Source organism: Tiliqua scincoides, chromosome 3 (assembly GCF_035046505.1).
Source record: "Tiliqua scincoides isolate rTilSci1 chromosome 3, rTilSci1.hap2, whole genome shotgun sequence".
Lineage (NCBI taxonomy): Eukaryota > Metazoa > Chordata > Lepidosauria > Squamata > Scincidae > Tiliqua > Tiliqua scincoides.
This window is the reverse complement of record NC_089823.1, coordinates 219,649,647-219,669,652: the sequence shown is the minus strand read 5'-3', so window position 1 is coordinate 219,669,652 and position 20,006 is coordinate 219,649,647. Positions and strand designations below refer to the sequence as shown.

Genomic DNA, 20,006 nt, shown 5'->3' with positions numbered 1-20,006 from the left:
AAGTAAAGTGCTATAGCAGTATTTCAGTTAGCTATTTGCCCAAAGAAAACAACAATTTCCTTCAGACCCAATATTCAGATGATCACTTAATATGTCATACACTACACAGGTATATACTTGTTTGTGGGCGAAGCTTTATGTGGGATAGTTCTATAGAAACTGTATTCTAGTGCAACACAAATTATCATGCTGTCTCCAAGAGAGCTGTACATAATTTAAACAGGGTGATTTTTTTAAATTTAGGCTTCCAGAAAGCTTTAGAATTATATCATTATGCCAACTGAAAAGTACTCAGGTATGAAAAAGTTGTTATGAAGTAATTCATCTCAAACATCCAATTGTTACTGCAACCTGTTCATTGTATCACAAAGATTTTGACAAGTTGGGAATCAGTTACACTTGTTACTATTGAAGTTATATTAACAAAACTACATATTAAAACAAATAAGTGATTCATTAAGTAAATCTTTTTTTAAAAAAATAAGGATTTGCAAGTAAAACTATTATACGAGTTTTACAGATATTATTAGCATTTATACATCCAGCTACTACTTGCTCTTCAAGAAATTACATTGCCTTATTCTAAATCATACTGTGTCATATAAAAGTTTGATGAAGTTATAGAAATCAGATCTTTTGCTTGCATTTTGTAAATAAAAGCAGCAGCACTAACAAAAAGAAAAAGTACTTGCTGTATTTGTACATGCACAAGTGTATCCCTTTAAAGTATATAGAACACTTGCAGTCCAGTACAATAGGCCATCAAAGAATGTCTTAAGTCTGAACAAGTGCTTTTATACAAGCAGGATGATTTTTCAGCCCATTTTCTGAAGCTCCTCAGGAGATATCAAAGGGCATTCCCAAATATCTCTTAAGTGTCAAAAATAGCTTGTTGGGTTGTAAAGCCCATCACATAGCTCTTTGCAACTCTTCAAAGCTTCCATTTAATTATACAATACCCTTACTATATAAACTTTTTATATATTCCAAATTTAGAGGTAATATTACAATTTTTACTTGTTTTAAGACGATTCTCTCAGAAAAGTTACATGGTGTAAGATAAAGATTATTTCAGCTTGCCAGTATTTAGATACACAAACTTAACTTTAAAAAAAAAACTGACTATTTTTAATATCTTAAGATTAAGACCTGAATTTAAGAAATTAAGTTCTTAAAGAATTATGAAAAGCTAAATTTTTCACACAGTTGTTTGCAATATGATTAGTGTGGGGATTTAGCCATTATCATGAAACAGAAAGTGGAAATTAGTGAATATCAAGTTACATACATTTTTTTTTTGAGGAAGGGGAATTGTTTTTGCCACATGTTTGAAACTTTAGGTACTATAAACTGTGCGTATCTGTTTTTAAACAGTCTTATAAATCGGTTATTTAGTCACTGTCTTTTGCTGTTATAAAAGCAAATTAAAATGATTTATAAAAACTTATGCAATGAAATGGCAACATTATGATTTCAATGTTCACATAGTAGTTAATTTCAGATATGTTCATGCTTACAAAGCAAGGAAGATGTCCAAAGAACAGGCCAATATTTATTTCAGTCATACAGTTAATTCTCTCTCAAATGCACAGATAAACACCCCACATAAGGAGAAATGTTGCTTAATCCCTGCCACGCTTAAGCAGCACAATAATATTGGGGCTAAGATTATCTTTACTACACCAATATTTACGTGCTGCTATAGCGGAACAAGTATAATAATTGATCTACAGCACAGCTATAAACTTAATATCAGAAATTTCAACTGATTCTTGACCTTAAAATTCTAAAGCAGCAAATTATGACTTGCATATTTACTGTGACATACAAATCATGATGTGCTGCTAGGGCACCTTAAGGCTTCCAAAACACAAGATTCATTACAATACCTAAATGAATGCATTAAGAAAATTTAGTAATTAAAATTTTCAAAGAATTACCTGTAAAATCAAGAACCTATTATGGTCTAAGTCAATCCCATGACTCCGAAGCAGAATCCCAACATCCTTAAATGTTGTTTTCTTCCCACTGATATGGTATACTGAAGAATTATCTTTGTAGGCTGTTCTGGAAACACAGAAATTGCTGTTGGGAATGACTTCATAATCATCCCCTTCCTGTTTTGAAGGAAAACAAAATCAGAAAATCAATTTTTAGTATTAAACCACAGGTCTACCTCCAATTTCAAATAAAGTAGTTTCATTCTCACCAATCTATGCTACCCTAGTTCACAGCATCTCTGAAGCCCACAATAAATTCTATAACATGTACAAGACATGCTGGTACTTTTGCAATCAGATAATATCTTCAAAAAAGAGGGCCTTTCAGTTGTCTAAACTTAATAGACAGGTTTTAACAGGCTCATGTGTAGCCCATTTCTATGCACATTTTCTCAAGCCTAAGCCCCATGGGACTTAGATCAAAGTATGCATAGGATTGCAGTATGAGACTTTGCCTACCACCATCTTGTAGAACAAAAGTCTTTTTCCCATCGTCTTCCAATCAACTTACAAAGCAGAGTCCCCTATCATAGTTCAGAGTATTTCTCCTAGTTTTTAAGCACAACAAGAAATCTTTAAAAATGTGAATAATTATATTTCATTATTTTGAAAAGCTCAAAAAATCAAGTTATAAGTTCTAACTTCAAAAATGACACATTATGTTTACTAGGCCTGGACTTAAGCAACCTTTTGACAAATCACACACACCACTTTTATTAGCTCTCAGAAATGTAAAAGTTTTTAATGATATCTGCACACACAAACTAATGTTTAAAAAGCTGTTTTATTTTTCTGATCTAATTCCTTAAAGTTTAGTTTGTTTTAACACCTTGGAAAAGTCACTTCTTAAAACGTTTAGTATTTGACCAAACTAAAATGAAGTATTAGACACAATTGGTCTGACTGGTTTACTTGATTATTATTTCTATTTTAGATGCATATTAATTTAAAGTATATATCAATTTTTTTAATTAAGTGTGAAAACGTTCAAGATTCTCTGCTCAGAAAAAAACACAAATTATTATAATTAGAAAGAGCTCATCCACACACAACTGCCTCTTCAACAGTGTGCACTGGAATCACACACACCCCAAAACACCACACACACCATGCTTTCCTATTTCGACTGTTAATGCAGAAATGATTTAGTGAAATAGCTTCATTTAATTCAACACGTTTTGGGTTGTTGATTTATTCATTTTTGTGCTTATGTTAACATTTTATCAAGGCACAAACATGGAAAGTGAGATAGAATTTGAATTCAGTTTAATAATCACCTTCGTTACAGTAGGTGTAAGGTTTATCCTGTAGCCTTAAACCGATATGCAGTGCCTACAGTTTTGTAATTAAGAAGCCATACTAGAACCAGCTTGGAAAAAAAATTAAGACAATGTATGATATGGAACAATGATTACTTTAAGAGCTCTTTTACAGTACGCTTATGTTTAACACAGACATACGTGTGTACACCCCTAACAAGCCTGAAATATATAGCCTCAATTTCTATAACAATCCTTATAATAAGCATATCTAGTTTAAACACATTTTAGAATAAGACCAATAGATTTAAGAGTGATTTAAGTCAGATGTGCCATAATTAGGCTAGACAACTATTCAAATTAAAATATATCTATTTATGAAGCAGAAAATGACCACCATTTTAGCCAATTCTTTTTTCTCCATTCTCAATTAAACTAGAAATGCTCAACATTTCCCCAATCGTATTTATTCTATCTTAAGATAATTAATAAAATGATAAAAATTCATAGGGGATTAGGTTCTGCATTTTCCTCAACTTCAACAAAAGAAACATACCTTGTCAATGATCTTTTGAAAATGAACTCCTACAGTGCAACTCTGGATATCTTTATGTTCATCAGAATTATGAATCAGAACTGAAAGCTTTTTAGATCTTATTTTTTGTGCCCGATAACCAAACACAAAAAGCATGGAATCAATCACATTAGATTTTCCACTGCCATTTGGTCCAATAATACACGAAAAACGCTGCATAACGGGGAAAAAAGCACTCAAGTTTAATAGCTCTTAGTAATTATACTTCAATGCTTTGTAGACAGTTTAAAATACTGTTACACCTAGTGCAGGAAATTGTGAACTACTGCAAAGCTTAGTTTTTACAGCCAAAGCTAAAAAAGTACAACCTATTCAAAGACACCACCAGTTAGCTCAAATTTCTAAAAGTTTATTTTGTGAACTCTGCAAAATGAACAGAATCCACTACATGGAGTGGTATAAGGAAACATGTTCATAATTCTTATCATGATCTTTACAAGTATATAAATGTACACAGTGTAATTGTATCATCAATCATTTTTCAGAGAAACCAATCAGGAACCAAAAGATTTCGTCCACTTTCAGCTGCATGAACTCCACAGAAAGCAACATCTTGAAAGGAGAAGTACAGACAATAGTATTTCTGACGCTTTCATTTAACACCCCCACCCCCACCCTTAGCTGGCAATCTGTAGTTCCACTTTACTGTAAGCAGCAGTCAGAAAAACGTCTTACCTCAGTTCAGAAGTCACTTAAAGTAAAAAGAGATACCTTATGAAACGGTCCTAGAATTTGCTCCCCAGCATAAGATTTGAAGTTCTGGTTTACAATGTGAGTTATCATGAGACGAGGAGCTCCAGCTTCATTGGTCATTGCTGGAGGTGGGGGAGGAGAGATGCTACTCAAAATCTCTTCTAAACTTCGATTGTCAACTACTCCATCGGAGTCTGCTAGAGATACCCAAACACAAGCAGAAAGACACACTCTCTTTAGTGACTACAAACCTTTCTAAAACATTTAACCTATGGAGCAAAGAAAAGTACAAGCTAAGAACCCTGCTTTTCTATATGATCTGCTATAGGAGAATCAACATACTTCTATCCATAGGTTAGTAAGAAACAGATCTAAACGAGCCTCTCTTGTTTACTAGCAGACTTATGCTATCATTACAGAGCAATATTCTAAAACCAGACCAACATCTTTCAAAGAGATATGACACTATAATAGACACTACCATCACATTTCTTATACAGAAATCCAAAAAAACAGGCAAATCTTGCTAAGGTCTTGCATTTTCAGAGCTTACATGTACCGTTAAGGAGGTGGTGTAGGGATCGCTGCACAATGCCCTGCAAGCCGTATTGACAGCAGCAGCACTATTCCTCAAAGACAGGAAGTTTGTCTCTGTCTCTCTCTCTCTCTCACACACACACACACTGCTGGCCACTTAGATTTCAATAAGACGTAGAACTTTTTTAACTCTTTGAGGCAATCTTTTCTTTCAGTAATTGTCAGTTATAATTTTTCAGTTATTAACTCACCAATAAAAGTCTAAATGTCTTGATGACACCTACTGCTTTCTTTCATGTAGTAATTTTTCAGTACAACGCATGCAACTCAAACATGTTTAAGATACAAGCAGTAATTGCCTAAATACACAAAAGCCACAAGAAACCACTCTTCACATCACCTCAAAACTATCTGTTTAACCACTAGTTGCTATTTGGGCATAAGGTAGAGTACAGACCAAGAATAATGTAACATTGGATTAGTAAGGGACATTTACCATCATTTTTTCCTGAAATATTTATAATCCACATGGAAACCATTGCAGAAATAAAACTGGATGGATCTTAATTTTAATAGGGCACCTCCATGGGCATGTTCTTACACTAAAAAATACCAGAATAAGAGACTGACCTTGCTGAGGTACTTCAGTGGTGTGCATATTGGTTTCTTTTTCAGCTTCCCCACCATTGGAGGACTTCTCCAAGAACTCATGGCCTTTGTGATGGGCTGCCGTAGATATTTTAGTTCTTTTGCTTGGCATGTTTTCTGCTGCCTGCTTCAGTTCCAAAAAACCAAAAGTACAGAAGAACTGTATCTTCTTTGCTATTGTAAACAAAAACAACCAAGTGACCTAGATATTGGGCACACAGTATTATAGGTTTGCCCAATATTAATCTAAATGTTGTAAATTTTGCTATTTATGACACAGATATAACTTCACCCTTGCACCATATCAGGACACATCTGTGTACAGTAATTTACACCTACCATCTTGATTCCAACATAATTTAAAGCAGCTAGGCTAAAATACCCTTCTGTAATTAAACACAATCATCAGGTGCAGTCTAAACTGACATTTTGCAATACAGCAGTGTAACCTCCAACATTTCATTTGTATTCTCAAATTATTGTACGTATGCTTAATATTCTCACTTAGCCCAGTGCTATTCAAAAAAATCCTTTTTAAAAGTGCTCATCAAAGTGCAAGCTCACTATTTTCCTTCAATAAAGGTAAACTATAAAACTGAGTGAAATTAACTCTTAAGTATTAATGTCTGATCTGAAAACCAATATGAAGATCCAGAAGTTGGTATATAAAACAATTAGAAAAACCAGATGATTAATTTCTCAATCAAAATAACAAAATGTTACTGTTAGAAAGAGCCCTTCAGTTATCAGCCAACAAATAAAAAATTCCTCACTGGATATCCAATATGAAAAATATTCTGTATTGGTGTCTTCCCCCCCCCTTTAGAAGTGACTTATTAATAGCACTTTATGGTGTTAATTGTACTTTGTGGTAATAGCTAAATAGTATTTAGCTGGCTATTTAGTGTGTAAATAGCTTACAAAATACTGAGAATGGTTTTGTTTCATTGACATTTATAGCCTTTCAGAATCCAAAGAAACTTGTTAGAATGCATTGGCAGGTTTTTAAAATGAAAAGCAGTTTTATTTTATGCATGCTATTTTATACCTATTGTGAAAAATAAAGCATCCTCATAAGCAGATTAGACATTTATCAACGACCCTTCATAAATCCATCACCTCCTCTCCCCCTCCCCAACTTGCACCCATTGAAGGGGGTCAAATTAGTGTTTTGCTAAAAGCACTTACAGACCCACTGCCAAATATCACTCACCAGGGTCAGGGGCCGCCACAAAATCAAAACTCTACTGTGAGCTGAATGCAAAAAAGTTCAAAAATAAACCGTTTGGCGTGCTCTGCAAGCCTACATTGGAATCAGCTCACCCCTTCGCTAGACCTCATGATTTTCAACCCTTTTCATCCAACAGCACACTCACAAGGCACTAAAATGGTCAAGGCACACCACCGGTTTTTTGGCCATTGACAAGGCACACTGTGCTGCCAATGGGGGGGTCTCACATTCCTCCAATGGCCCTACTAGTAAATGACCCCCTCCCAAATTCCTGTGGCACACCTGAGAACCATTTGCGGCACACCAATGTGCCACGGCACAGCGGTCAAAAATGGCTGCTCTAGGCACTGATGTGTGCCTGTCTTTTCCTTTCGTAAAGTTGCTAAACCAAAGTCAACGGAACTTTTAAAATTATAGTTAAAAGCAGAACGTCACCACTTTAGTGGCCCAGGACCAAAAGCACCACCAAGTCTTATGGGAGGTGGGAATGAGCATGACCCTCCTCCCCAGACTAGACATTCTGACAGCCCATCCCAGACCAGGGCAGGGAGCTGTTGTGCAACCAGGATCCCAGCCAGGCAGTTTGACGTGGTTTTGACCAATGACAACGGAAATGCCAGAACTCCCACCCCAAGCCCCTCTCAGAAGTGGGGCAGGAGAAGGAAAGGCAGTGAGAGCAGAAATTTCAGCTGCCGCCTTCTTACTCACAGACTGAACAGGAACAAAATGCTCTCGCTTGTCAGCTGAATAGATGCCCCACACGAAGGCCGCTGTGTTGCAGCCCACAGTCCAGACCTTTGCCTGTGCACTCAGAAGTTAATCCCGTTACAGTCAGTGGGGCTTGCGCCCAGTGGATAGGATAGCAGCCTCACAGTGCTATCCTATGCCCATCTACTCAGAGTAAGTTCCATGGTAATGGGGCTTACTCCCAGGTAAGTGTTGATGGGATGGCAGCCTGAGAGCCCAACCCTTTGCCTGTCTGCTCAGAAAGAAGCCTCATTGTAGTCAATGGGGCTTACTCCCAAGTAAGTGTGGATGGCTGCCTGATCCCTATCCTGTCTGCGGATAAGTAAGTCCCATGGTAGTCAACGAGGCTTATTCCCAGGTAAGTGTGGACGGGATGGCAGCCTGAGAGCCCAGCCCTTTGCCTGACTGCTCAGGAAGAAACCTCATTGTAGCAATGGGACTCCCTCCCAGGAAAGCGGAGACAGGACGGCTGCCTGAGCCTCATCCTGCCTAGTCAGAAGCAAGCCCCATGGCAATCAACGGGACTCCCTCCTAGGAAAGCGGGGACGGGATTGCAGACCGAGCCCGAGCCCGCCCTGCCTCCTCCCGCGGCAGCGGACGGCACCTGCCCCAGGCGGCAGCGTCGGCGCTGTCCCGGGAGCGCGGGGCCGGTGCAGCTCAGCCCGCCCCAGGAGCGCCTCCCCGCGAGCCGAGCGCCGAGAAGGGAGCTCTCGCAGCAGCCTGGGGAAGGAGCGGAGGACGGCGCCCCGGCGGGCCGAGTACCTGGAGCGCGGGAGCCGAGCGTCTCGGGCGGGCGGCGCGGAGGCTCCTTCCTGCCTTGCCGCCTTCGCGGCTTCCACACTCGAAAATGGCGCCCAAACGGCAAACTCGAAATGAAATTCGTTAGAAACGCGCGGTGCACGCTGGGAAGGAAGGGGGCGCGGCCTCCGCGCGGGTTTGAACGGGGGGAGGGATGCTCTGCGCCGCCATCTTGGTTTCCGTTGGGGACCGTTTGCTCCTCGCGTTTGAACTAGAAGGGTCGGGGCGCCTTCGAGCGCACGAGCAGCGGCGGGGGCGGCGCCGCCTCTCCCGTGGGGGGAGGAAACAGAAGAGGCCCGAGGCGGGGGAGGGGTCACTTTCTGAGGGGGCCGGAGGGTTGCCTAGTAACGCGCGGGAAGCTCGCGGCCTGGCAGGCGAAGCGGCAAACGGACCGTGCTTTTGAAATTCAAATCTCTTTCCTGGCACACAGCGCCTGGCAACCCATTTGACGGGACGGCCTTCTGACATCAGGGGCGGGTGACGTCACCGGTGACGTCACGAGCACTGGGGAAAGGGTCTGCGAGGAGGTTCCCCTTGTGAGCGTGACATCATATTTGACCGGCTAGCCGTTTGACGTCAGGCTTGGGTGACGTCACGAGCACTTGGGGACGGTCTGTGAGGTCGGGGAGAGGAAGGACAAGGTTGCTTGAACGTGACAACATATTTTACAGGCTGGTCTTCTGACGTCACGGGTGATGTCACGAGCACTTGGGGAGGGTCTGAGGTAAGGGGGAGGAAGAGGAGGAGGAGCGAGGACAAGACGAAGGAAGTTGCTCTTGTGAACGTGACGGCGTATTTGACAAGTCAGCCTTCTGACTTCAGGGGTAGGTGACGCCGCGAGCGCTTAGGGGAGGGTCAGGAGAGGGGAGGAGGAGGAAGGACAAGATGAAGGAGGTTGCCTGACTGAACGTGACAACGTATTTGACAGAGCAGCCTTCTGACGTCAGTGGTGTGTGACGTCACGAGCGCTTGAGGAAGGGTCTGCGAGGGAGGAGGAGGGAGGACAGGACGAAGGAGGTCGCTCTTGAGAGCGCGACAACATATTTGACAGACTGGCCTTGTGACGTCAGGAGTAGGTGGCGTCAACGGTGACGTCACTAGCACGGGAAGGGTCGGTGAGGAAGAGGAGGCAGGATAGTCTTCGTAGGGGGTAGGAGGAAGGAGAAGGCATAGGAAATTGCTCGCTTAAACGTGACCACGTATTTGACAGGCTGGCCTTCTGACGTCAGGGGCGGGTGACGTCACGAGCACTGGGGGAGGGTCCGTGAGGTGAGTGAGCGGAGTCGGGAAAGTCTTCCCGGGGGGGCGGAGGAGCGTTGGAACTCTCGCGAGAAGTAGCTATAGAGACCGAAGCGGCTTCCCTCCGCGGCTGGCGACGAGCTGGGAGGCGGCGTCGCGGTTGTGCGGGCTCCGCTGTGGAGCTGGCGGGGCGGCTCTTCCCGCAGCTGGCTTCGCTGGGAACGCCGGACTGAGGGAGTACTGCCGCCCGCGAACGCACCGCACCCGCAGGGTAAGCGTCTCTCCCCTGTGGCGGGGAGCCCAGTGGTCCCCCACACACCTGGAGGGAGGGCGCCGGCAGGTGATGGGAAGTCAGGCAGCGCTGCGTCGCCACGGCTCGCTGCTGCCTCCTCTCATCGCACGCCTGGGCCTGCAGAGGCGGTGCTGGGGAGTTGGAGCCCCAGCCCTTGTGTGTACTCAGAAGTAAACCCATTGGAGTTATGGGGCTTACCCGTAGGTGGGTGTGGAGGGGCAGCCTCCGAGCGTTGGTGGGGAGAAAGCATAACTGGCTTTGTGCACACCTATTTCTTTGCTCCATCACCCACCATCGGGCAGCTTGGAAAGCCTGGCAAAACCAGTTGGTAGTGGGATGATGAGCAGGGGGACCAGATGTCAGAACCGCAAAAGCGGACTAGGCAGATCAAATGAAGGGCATCCCAGAAGAGTGCAGGTCGTGACAAAACGAAAGGAGGACCACTCATATACGGATTTCACATGCTTAACTTAGACTCTGCATTCCTTGTTAAATGTAAAACTATATTACATATAATTATTAATTACAGCAAGGCTACGAGCTGCCTGCAAGAGCTTGGTCACAGGGAAAAGGAGGACATGCAAGTTCTTTTCCAGGACATGAGACTATAAGAGAGGACAAGTCCTAGAAAAAGAGGACATCCTCTCACCCTGGATGATGAATACTGTACATGCCATGCCCAGGCCAATGTTGCCTCTCTAATAATTTTTACTAGTTCTGTAAAGCTGCAGTGCTATGCACATTTACTTGTTGAGTGAGGCTGCAATCCTGTCCACAGTTACCTTGGAGTAAGCTCCATTTTCCATAACAGGACTTCTGAGTAGACCTGCATAGGATTGAACTCTGGGGCCCTTAAAGTCAGTGGAACTGAATTCTTAGGAAATCTGCATTTGGACTGTTCTATTGGGGGGCGGGGCGGGACAGAAACCTGTATTGTTTGTCCCCTGCTTGAGAAACCACTTCTAATGTTTTTAAAGCTGATTTCTTCACATAATAGTTCACAAAATCCTGAAAATAAGGGGGGGGGGTTTGTGGAGGAGGGCTGGTAGGATTATGAGGCTGCACTGGCTTTTGTCAGGATGGTTGTTGGTTTGAACTGAAATTCCATGGGGAGGTTCAATTTTTTTGGTTGTTTATACTAATAATAATGCCTATCATGCAGTATTTTTGTTTGCAAAAGTTTTAGTGAAATTGCAAGAGTTTGCACTTACTTGTTCTCACAGATCTAATGTAGGTATTCCTGGAGTTTTGGGTGCATGTATCTCCAGTTTGGAAGTAGTCAGGGTGGTTACAAATTTGCAGTTGTTTGTCTCTGAATAAAAATTGCAATGAGAAAAATTGATCTAAGTTTCAGGAGACATTTAGGTTGTGATGCAATCAGTGCTAGGTCTTGACATGAGAGGTATTATAATGCTCTTACTCTGCATCTTTGGTATTGCATAAACACCTGGGAACCAATTTCAGAATCATACATGTATATTACGCATGTAATATTGGTATGTTATTTTTGCTCTATCTTTTTGTTGTGAGCAGAATATATTTTTGTGTGAGTCTATACTGTAGTTAAATATCTTAATGTACAATTCAATACTGCACTGCAAAATATGGAGTACTGAGCTTAATGCTCAGGTAGAATCAATAGCCCATTGAAGGGGCTAGGCCTGTAATCAAGAACTTCAGCTATCATCTTGTCAAACTTACTAACTCTGTTTTTGTGATTTCAGGAGCAAGGGTTAGAATAACAATGTGAACATTTTCCTACATTTTCAGTATATATTGCATGTAAAGTGGAGATTCAAACCCATATGATTGCTTGCATGAATTGGTAACCAGGTGATGACATTAATACCTGAAGTTACAGATGCGAGTGTATGTAGGCAACTGTAATATAGTAGCTGACAGACTGAACTGTGAATTGGGACTTCCCCAATTTACAATTCTTCTGTTCCTTGAATTCTCATTAGGTGGCCCTGAGCAAGCTAGTGGTTCCCAGCACCCACTCCCCTGTGGCAGTATGGGGACAATAATACTCACCTTGCAGGGTTGTTGTAAGGACATCATCAAAATTATGCATGTGAAGTGTTTTCCACACTCAAAGCACTAAACAAATAATAAGTATGTGTGCACTCTTCAACTGCCTGATCAAGTTGGCTATATAGCAGAGGTGAACAGCAGGTCAACGATGTTCATTTGGTGAGCTGCTGACCAGTTTCTGGTGAGCCACTTGTTGCTTGATGTACGCAAAGAGGTTACACAGTTTAGCATTGTACGTGTTTTCTCGTCTAGTAAGGCACTTAATTTTTCAAAACAAGTGTGTATACTGAGGTACACTTAGCTGCTAAGAGACCCTGAGTACAGGAGTACATTTATAGGCTAGAGTTAGGCATGGGAATGCTTGGACATATAGCAAAATGACTTATAAAATGGCATTTCCCCCCCTTGAGAAATAATGTAAATAGGAATTAATGGGGACTGTACATACATTCATGGGAGTTGGATGAAATAAAATACAATAAAATAAGCAAAGGATAAGGACTGTAGACAGTGGCATGCAGTCCTGAACCAGTATACACACCATATCCATTTGTAGCAACTCAAAACATAGCACCTATACTCGTTTTGAACTGGTAATAATTTAAATTATTTTCACATAGGATTTTCCACAAACATGAACCTTTTAAAAACATTTTCACAAGAAATAAATGACCCTAAACAAATTAATGATAATCCTAAATCATGGTTTGCTGAAAAACACTCTGCACATACTCAGGGTGCCCATCGTGCCTTATTGTTTCAAACAAGCTAATTTGAGTTCTTTTTCAACTAATCCCTTCCTCCAATGCATATTACAGCATCATAAACAAAATAACAAAATTAAGCCTTTCCTAGCCCCCATATCCTATTTTGTCAACATGATTTATTTTTCTTGCTCTTTAAGCACTTGGAGGATGGAGGGAGCAGACATAACAGCATGCAGGTGTGGTAACAGCTTGGTGGCTATGAAGGTCTTAAGTGTGGGTAATTTTTATGTCTTAATTCCTCAAAATGTTGCGGACTTAACTGCAGAAGGATGTATAGCAGGGAGGCAAATAATGGGTACCCCCTGTATGTCCTTGTGTTTTGCAAATTTAAAATACATTTATATACAGCATTTATTCTAGTTTAAAACAAAAGGTCATGAAGTGAACCCACACCTTTCCTTTGGTCATAGAATATTCGCTGCATGTTCAAGATCACTTAACAGACTACTTACTTTTTAACACCATTTAATGCAACCTTCTGTTGCTTGCTTTCAAGATTCTTAAATTGTTTTAAGGTGAAATCATCTAATTTCAATGTATGCCTATGAAAGGAGTGAGGAGTCTAATCAACATTGGTGTTTGTTTATGGAGCCAGCAGAGAATAGTCTGGATTGTAGATTTGGAAGAGTAGTCTATACCTAAAATATCCTGAAAGATGCATTTCTTTCGACATTTCCAAAGAAGATTCCACATGCTCATTTTCATTTCTTCAACCATAGTTTGACTGAAGTTCTATGGAGCAGATTCTATATATCACATTAAAGTTGCTACTGTGGTCTTAATATCAAAGGAAGCATTGCCAATTATTTCACAGTAATAAGAATTATACCGTTAAGTGCATTTATTTGATGGAAACATCTGTATCTTGCTTCTTCATGGCTCACAGTAACTTCCAAACAAAAGGAACTGTAAAACAATGCCAACACAACACAATTAAGTCAGTTAACTGTATTTCAGTATTTCATAGCATATTATAGCATAGCATAGCATGTATTTCATAGCATACAGTATATCAGTATTTCATAGTAGTGTGACCAGAATTGTTAAATGTTGGGTAGCTTTAAAAACAGAGGCAAATATGGTACTTTTCACACTGACAGACCCTAAAATAGCGTTACGGTAGGCACTCATCTTACGCAAGAGTTATGTTCAAAGGTCAGTGTGTCAAGCCGAAATCATGCATAGTGGAAACTTCTTTAAATCAACACATACTGTCTCTTTAGGAACTTAAAGCACAATATAAGAGACATGAATGAGAGGGAAGAACAGCTTCCTTCTCATTTCATGCTCCCTCAGAGGCATAAACAGATTAAGTGGAAAGGCAGGTGGAGTCACCTTCACTATTTAAATTGTTGTATTGTTCTCAAGTGGAGGTGAGTGCATATGCAGTACTTGAATTTGCATCCATCTGTTATGTGCAAAATGAGGGCTGACGTTTGTAAACAGTAGTTAATGTGAACCTAGTAGTTTTACAAGGCTGCTGCTGATATGCTCATAATTTGATCTCAAGGGATGAAATCAACAAGTAGATGGATACATATTTTGCAAAGGGTTTTAAAATTTTGCTTTTTAAAATATCTGTTAGCAAGTATAATGGGAAAATGTATGCTGTCTGCATCTTCTACAGGAGCAGAATCTCAAGGCTGATATCTCAGACAAAACCTCACTGATCTACATTGTCTGTTTCTTTGTGTGTGTGTGTGTATGCATGCATGTTCACCTTTGCATATACTGTATACACCCTTGCATACTCGTGGGGAAGAAATTGGCTTTTGAATATGTTGGTATTTGGAACTCTTTTTACTTTCCACAGAAATACTGATGAATATCTATAAGAAATTATTTTATTTCTTTTTAGAAATAAGACATACAGTAAGACATACATCTTTGTTACTGCATAGACGAAAAACAAAACGATCTTTTATTTCTTTTTAGAAATAAAGATCATTTTGTTTTTTGTCTATGCAGTAACAAAGATGTATGTCTTACTGTCATTTTGCATCATACTGAAATACTACAGTCCTTATTCATGGTGAAGATGTTTCAGTCAGTGTATAGCAGAAAGCAGAATTTCTGTCCATTTCCTCACTGCCTGCAGCAGTGTAAAATTAATGCCTTTCAGTATGGAAGAAGATTTACCATGAAAGGGAAACTTGTCTTTTAAAACTTGCATTTTTGGAATATGTGTGGTTGTTCTTCTGACTTGCATTGAAGGTAATGGGAAATATTTTTTCTGTGGCAAAACAAAGTAGTTTCTGCAAGGGCTGTATCTTTATAAGGCATTGGATGAGGTTCCGCATAGTTACTCTTTGGTGGGTTGTAGTAGCTATGTTGCAGGAATCCCAAAAGGTTAGAGGGCATATGTTGTGAATAATGGTATATTCTCTCGTCAATGAGCAAATGCCCTAATTAACATTAATGGGAGTTATAGCCATTGAAGGAGTTCTCTAAAGTCCATTATTTCTACAGAGTCTTTTGTAAACATTTTTGCTTCCTGCAGATACATGCATGTTTTGTTCTTTTGCATTTAAGTAGCAAAGGATAGATCTAAAACTTTTCCAAACTATGTTGAGTTTACATGGACATTTTCTCATCTTTTATACATAAAGAATTTGTGTGCACTTTGAATTACCAGATGAGGCTGCTAAGGTGGTGATTGCTTAAAATTTATTTGTAGTTGTTTGTAGTTATTAATATTTTCCTTCAAGTATGGATTACTAATCCTTCCCTTAATATTTACAGGTATAGTCTGTGCAGCACAAGAAGACACACTTTTAAAAAAAATCATTGCATTGGTTGGATTATCATTGGAAGATATAATAAAAATGAGATTGAAGACATCTCTTTTAAAGGAACCCAAACATATCCTTTGTTTCGGAATTAATATCAACAATGCTTATAACAATATTCTAATTTTTCACAATGCTTATAGCAGTGGGGAATTTCCTTTTACATCATAAATATATTGGACTGTAATTTATCTACATAAACAATGTGTCTACATAATCCAAATTAGAAGTATAAGGTTCTTATGCAGCTTTTCTTTTTAAATGATTCATTCCTTTCTGTAACATTCAAAATTTGAGTCCTGCAAGGCACAAAAATGTTTGATACAGTGCAGTTATCATTCTGCAAACCACTGTATTGAGCACTAACATCAGATCTACTTGCTTGTTCAGAAAGTGATAATGGTCTTGTTGTTGAACTCTTGTTATAGGATAGGGCTCTCCAAACCCCAGTCCGCAGACCGGATCCAGGGTTTGGAAAAGGCTCCCCCCCTGTAAGTGGCGCTTACTGTTCTGCATCCTTGTGCCCTGATCAACTTGAAAGTAGCGCAGCACCTTGGCAGAACGGTAAGCACTGTTCGGTAAAGGACAACATTTTTTGGAGCAAAGCAGTTTCCAGTTTGAAGACTACTGTTATAGGGGCTAACAGTATATAAACATGTGAAACTACGTACCTTATGCTGAGTCTATGTAGTTCAGTCTACACTACCTGTGAGAAGCTCTCTAGATTTCAGAAAGGAATTTTTCCCAACCCTACCTGAATGAATCCAGGACGTTCTTGCATGTCCTTTCCCCTAATTGCTATAGTTAAACCAGAGAAATAGGTGGTCTAGGATTCAGAAGGTCCTTAGATTGGTCCATCAGTACAGTTCTGCATCTTGCAGGAGTGAATTTGGAAGTTTCATTGCAACTGTGTCACTCACAAATTACTGTTTAAGTGAATAAAGCTACCCATGTCCCCTTGATCCCATCTCTTTTTGCTGTCTCCATGAGAGACATTCCTCCTCTCCAACACATATCATTATATATCTCATTTTGGGTTCCTTCTCTTCTGCCACTATCTCCTCTGTTTTTAAGAAAAAAATCTCTTTACCTATCTTCCTTCTATGACTATGTCCTGGTCTCTTTGGCTTCAAACTCCAGGAATGTGCTGCTTTATCTGCTATCTCAACTTTATCTTTTTCAATTGTCCTCTTGACTCCATCCAGTTTGGCTTTTGTTCCCTGTACTCAACTGAGACTGTCTTTACAAAACTCACAGATCATCTCACCGCCAGGTGAAAAAAATCTCCACTTTGTCCTTATCCTTGTTGACTTTTCTGCTGGTTTTGATACAGTTGATCACACCCTGTAGCTTGTCCTCCAGCATGACTTGAATATTCATGTTTCTATAAGATTTTTGACTTCCTTTTCTAATAATCAGAGGCAGTCTAAAATAATTCATTCATTTTTTCATGGTGTTATCCTGAAAAAAGGACTGAAAGCGATGTTTTTATTCCAGATTAATATTTTAATCAATTTTAAAGCATTTTTATCAAGTGTAATCACTGTCATAGGTGGCATATATGTGTTTTATGCCTGTGGCTGTCAGCAGACATAGCTACAGGAATAAAACAGGCAACACACACACCCCAGAGAGCACAACTACATAGTCAACTGTTTGAATTAAATTTAAAGGAGCCATTTAAGATTTGTTGTATGAACTACAGGTGCAGCCTCTTTATCCATGGATTTTTTATCTGCGGATTTGTCTCAATTCGAATGGGGTGGTGGTACTGAAAGTCACACACACCTTTGCCTCCTTTGCCCTGCGCTGGCATCCCGATCCATTTCCAGGCAACCCAAAATACTGCAAAAAGGCTCCACCTCGCCCAGGCAGGGAAATAGCCCTGGAGCCCTGGAAGAGGTTCCCCTTGCAAGGAACAGTAACATTCCTGGAGCACCTGAGCCAGCAAAGAGGCTGAAGAGGGGAAGGGAGGCCTGAAAACCTCTGTAGCCAGAACACATTAATCATTGAGAGCAAATTATGAGAGCAAGGTGGAGCTCTGTCTCTCACTCACACATGCACAGGGGCAGGTGTGGGAGCAACAGAGAGGATTGCTTTAAAAAACCCAGGGAGTGTTTGCTGAATTCCCCCCCATGGTGCAGGCTATCACTGACACAAGCACCCCCCCCCCACTGAGATGGTGCAGTCTATCGCCAACACAAGCAAGCCTTCCCAGCAAGCAAAGCATGTGATTTAGCCTACAATCCTCTCCACACGTTCCTGGGAGTAAGCCCCATTGACTACAATGGGGCTTACTTCTGAGTAGAAACGCATAGGGCTGGACTCTTAAAAGCTCAGCGGGACAGCTGGCAACAGGGAATGCTGAGTACGGAGGGGAGGGGATTGACAACAGCTGCCTTAGTTTCCTTCCATCCGGAAGTGTCTGGCTACATCGTATTTGCGTAACTCTATGGAATTTAGCACAACATGTTTTTTGTTAATCATGCCGAGTCACGGAACTGAACAACTGACCCAATGGTACTAAACACAAACAAATTAAAACATTGCCAAATTAAGCCATTTCTGCCCAACGTTGCATATATGCAACAGGGACCAAAAGTGCACAGCTGTGGGTTGGGCAAAAATGGGTTAATAAATTGAGAAGATAGAAACTTGAACCAACCGAATTGAACATAGCCCTGAATTGCTATGGAAACAAACTGGTTTTAAAGTGCAGGAGAAAAAGAAACACACCAAAATAGCAAGGAACCATTAAACATTTACTAACTTGCGAGTAAGCGCAACCATGTAGCTCAGCTTTGCTTTCCATAGGGTTCAATGCATTTATCTCTTTGAAGGGAGGGATGTGCTTCTTGAGTGTTTTAGGGCCTGTGTTCATTGGATTGGGACAATTCTGGTGGTGTTGCATTCCTCTTGGTCTGCCTTTTCCAATGGACCAAGGCACGGTCTTGTAGTCATGAGTATACACGCACTGTGGCTCAGTTCCCTTTCCATAGGGCTCCATGCATTTTTCTTAGCATCTTCTGAGCATGCTTAGAAGACTCTACAGCCAGTTAAAGCAACAGAGCCTTGAGGGAGTTAGGGGCTTAGAAACACAGTCAGAAGCACACAGATGCTCTGCAGCCACTTTAATAGGTGCATGTTGGTATTATTTCATTAATTGAGGACACAATGTTTCATAAGCCCAATTTTGCATTATAGCAGTGTTATTTCATTTTCACCATTTTAGACTGCTCCTGTTAATAATTCAATATTTCCACAGGGAGAAGTCACTTTTCCTCCTTCCCTTTCTCTGTCTGGGTCCGTCAGGGCTCTGTTCTTGACTCCTTGCTATTCTCTATATGCTATCCCTAGATGACTTCCCCAAATCCTGTGACTTCTAGCACAACCTATAAGCTGATGATACCCAGCAGTACCTCTCTGCCCCAGAACTTTAATCTTCCATCCAGTCCCACACCTCCAGCTGTCTGTTGTTTCAGCCTAAATGCCTCATTGTCATCTCAAGCTCGATATGTCCAAGTCTGAGCTTCTTACCTTCTCCTTCCCCATAGGCCTCCCTCTCCTTGTACGCCATATCCATTTACAGTTTCCTCATCCACCTGTGGAACAGACCTTGGCTTGACTTTTTAATCCTCTCTCCCCCTTACTCCTTCTATTCAATCTGTTGCCAAGTGATATTGTTTCTCCCTTTACAATATTTCTAGAATCCAGTCCCTCCTTTCTGTCCCCTCAACAAAAAGTCTGGTTCACCTTGTGGGTGTCATTCTCCTGGATTACTACTGCCTCATCCTTGATAGTCTTCCATTTGTTCACCTTAGTTTTATCATCTCTGTCCAGTACCCTACTGCTAAGGTCATTCACTTCATTCATTGTATCAATCATATCAACCTTCTTCTTAAATCCCATTACTGACTCCTCATCTGCTCCTAGGTCCAATACAAATTTGTTATTTTCAAAGCTGTACATGGCTTCTCTCATAAGGAGGAGAGAAGCCATCTCAGCTCTCATATCCTCTTCTGTCTATGCCCTTTTCCACCTCCACCATCAACTATCCAAAAATTTCTTTCTCCCTCAGTCACCTCCATCCTTTCTTCCTTGTTATCCCTCCTTCTTGGAACTGCTTCCCAGAATATGATAGAATGTTTTAATTAACGCATACTTCATTGAGTTATAGAAGCAATTATAGTGTGGTACCAAAAACTTTGTGGGTGAGTTTTCAGAAGAGAACTGAAGGAGGTGAGGAAACAATCTTGTATGCTCCCCATGCCTCCATCTTTCTGTCCTCTTCTGTTGTCTCCTTTGTTTCAATGCCTAGATCAGAGGTGTCAAACTTATACAGCAGACTGAAGTTAGCATTCAGGGTGAGGGCTGAAA

General features: G+C 40.8%; 2 protein-coding genes across 5 annotated transcripts in view; one reads left to right on the top strand and one right to left on the bottom strand.

Annotated features, from left to right (window-relative positions):
- The window catches only part of SMC4 (structural maintenance of chromosomes 4), an 83,008-nt gene extending 74,466 nt beyond the window's left edge, over nucleotides 1-8,542 (bottom strand). Inside the window, exons 1-5 of one of the 4 annotated variants that reach the window (XM_066620778.1) lie at nucleotides 8,473-8,542; nucleotides 5,715-5,906; nucleotides 4,566-4,744; nucleotides 3,816-4,007; nucleotides 1,941-2,117 (exon numbers count right to left, since the gene is read on the bottom strand). In XM_066620778.1, the coding sequence (XP_066476875.1) occupies nucleotides 1,941-2,117; nucleotides 3,816-4,007; nucleotides 4,566-4,744; nucleotides 5,715-5,844 (678 nt within the window). In that variant the 5' untranslated portion in view covers nucleotides 5,845-5,906; nucleotides 8,473-8,542. The remainder of the gene's footprint in view (nucleotides 1-1,940; nucleotides 2,118-3,815; nucleotides 4,008-4,565; nucleotides 4,745-5,714; nucleotides 5,907-8,472) is intronic. The other 3 variants (XM_066620781.1, XM_066620779.1, XM_066620780.1) reach the window with 3 other exon arrangements.
- A 1,287-nt stretch (nucleotides 8,543-9,829) lies between these two features.
- The window catches only part of IFT80 (intraflagellar transport 80), a 123,433-nt gene continuing 113,256 nt past the window's right edge, over nucleotides 9,830-20,006 (top strand). The window contains exon 1 of the mRNA XM_066620195.1: nucleotides 9,830-10,018. The gene's annotated coding sequence lies outside the window, so the exon portion shown is untranslated. The remainder of the gene's footprint in view (nucleotides 10,019-20,006) is intronic.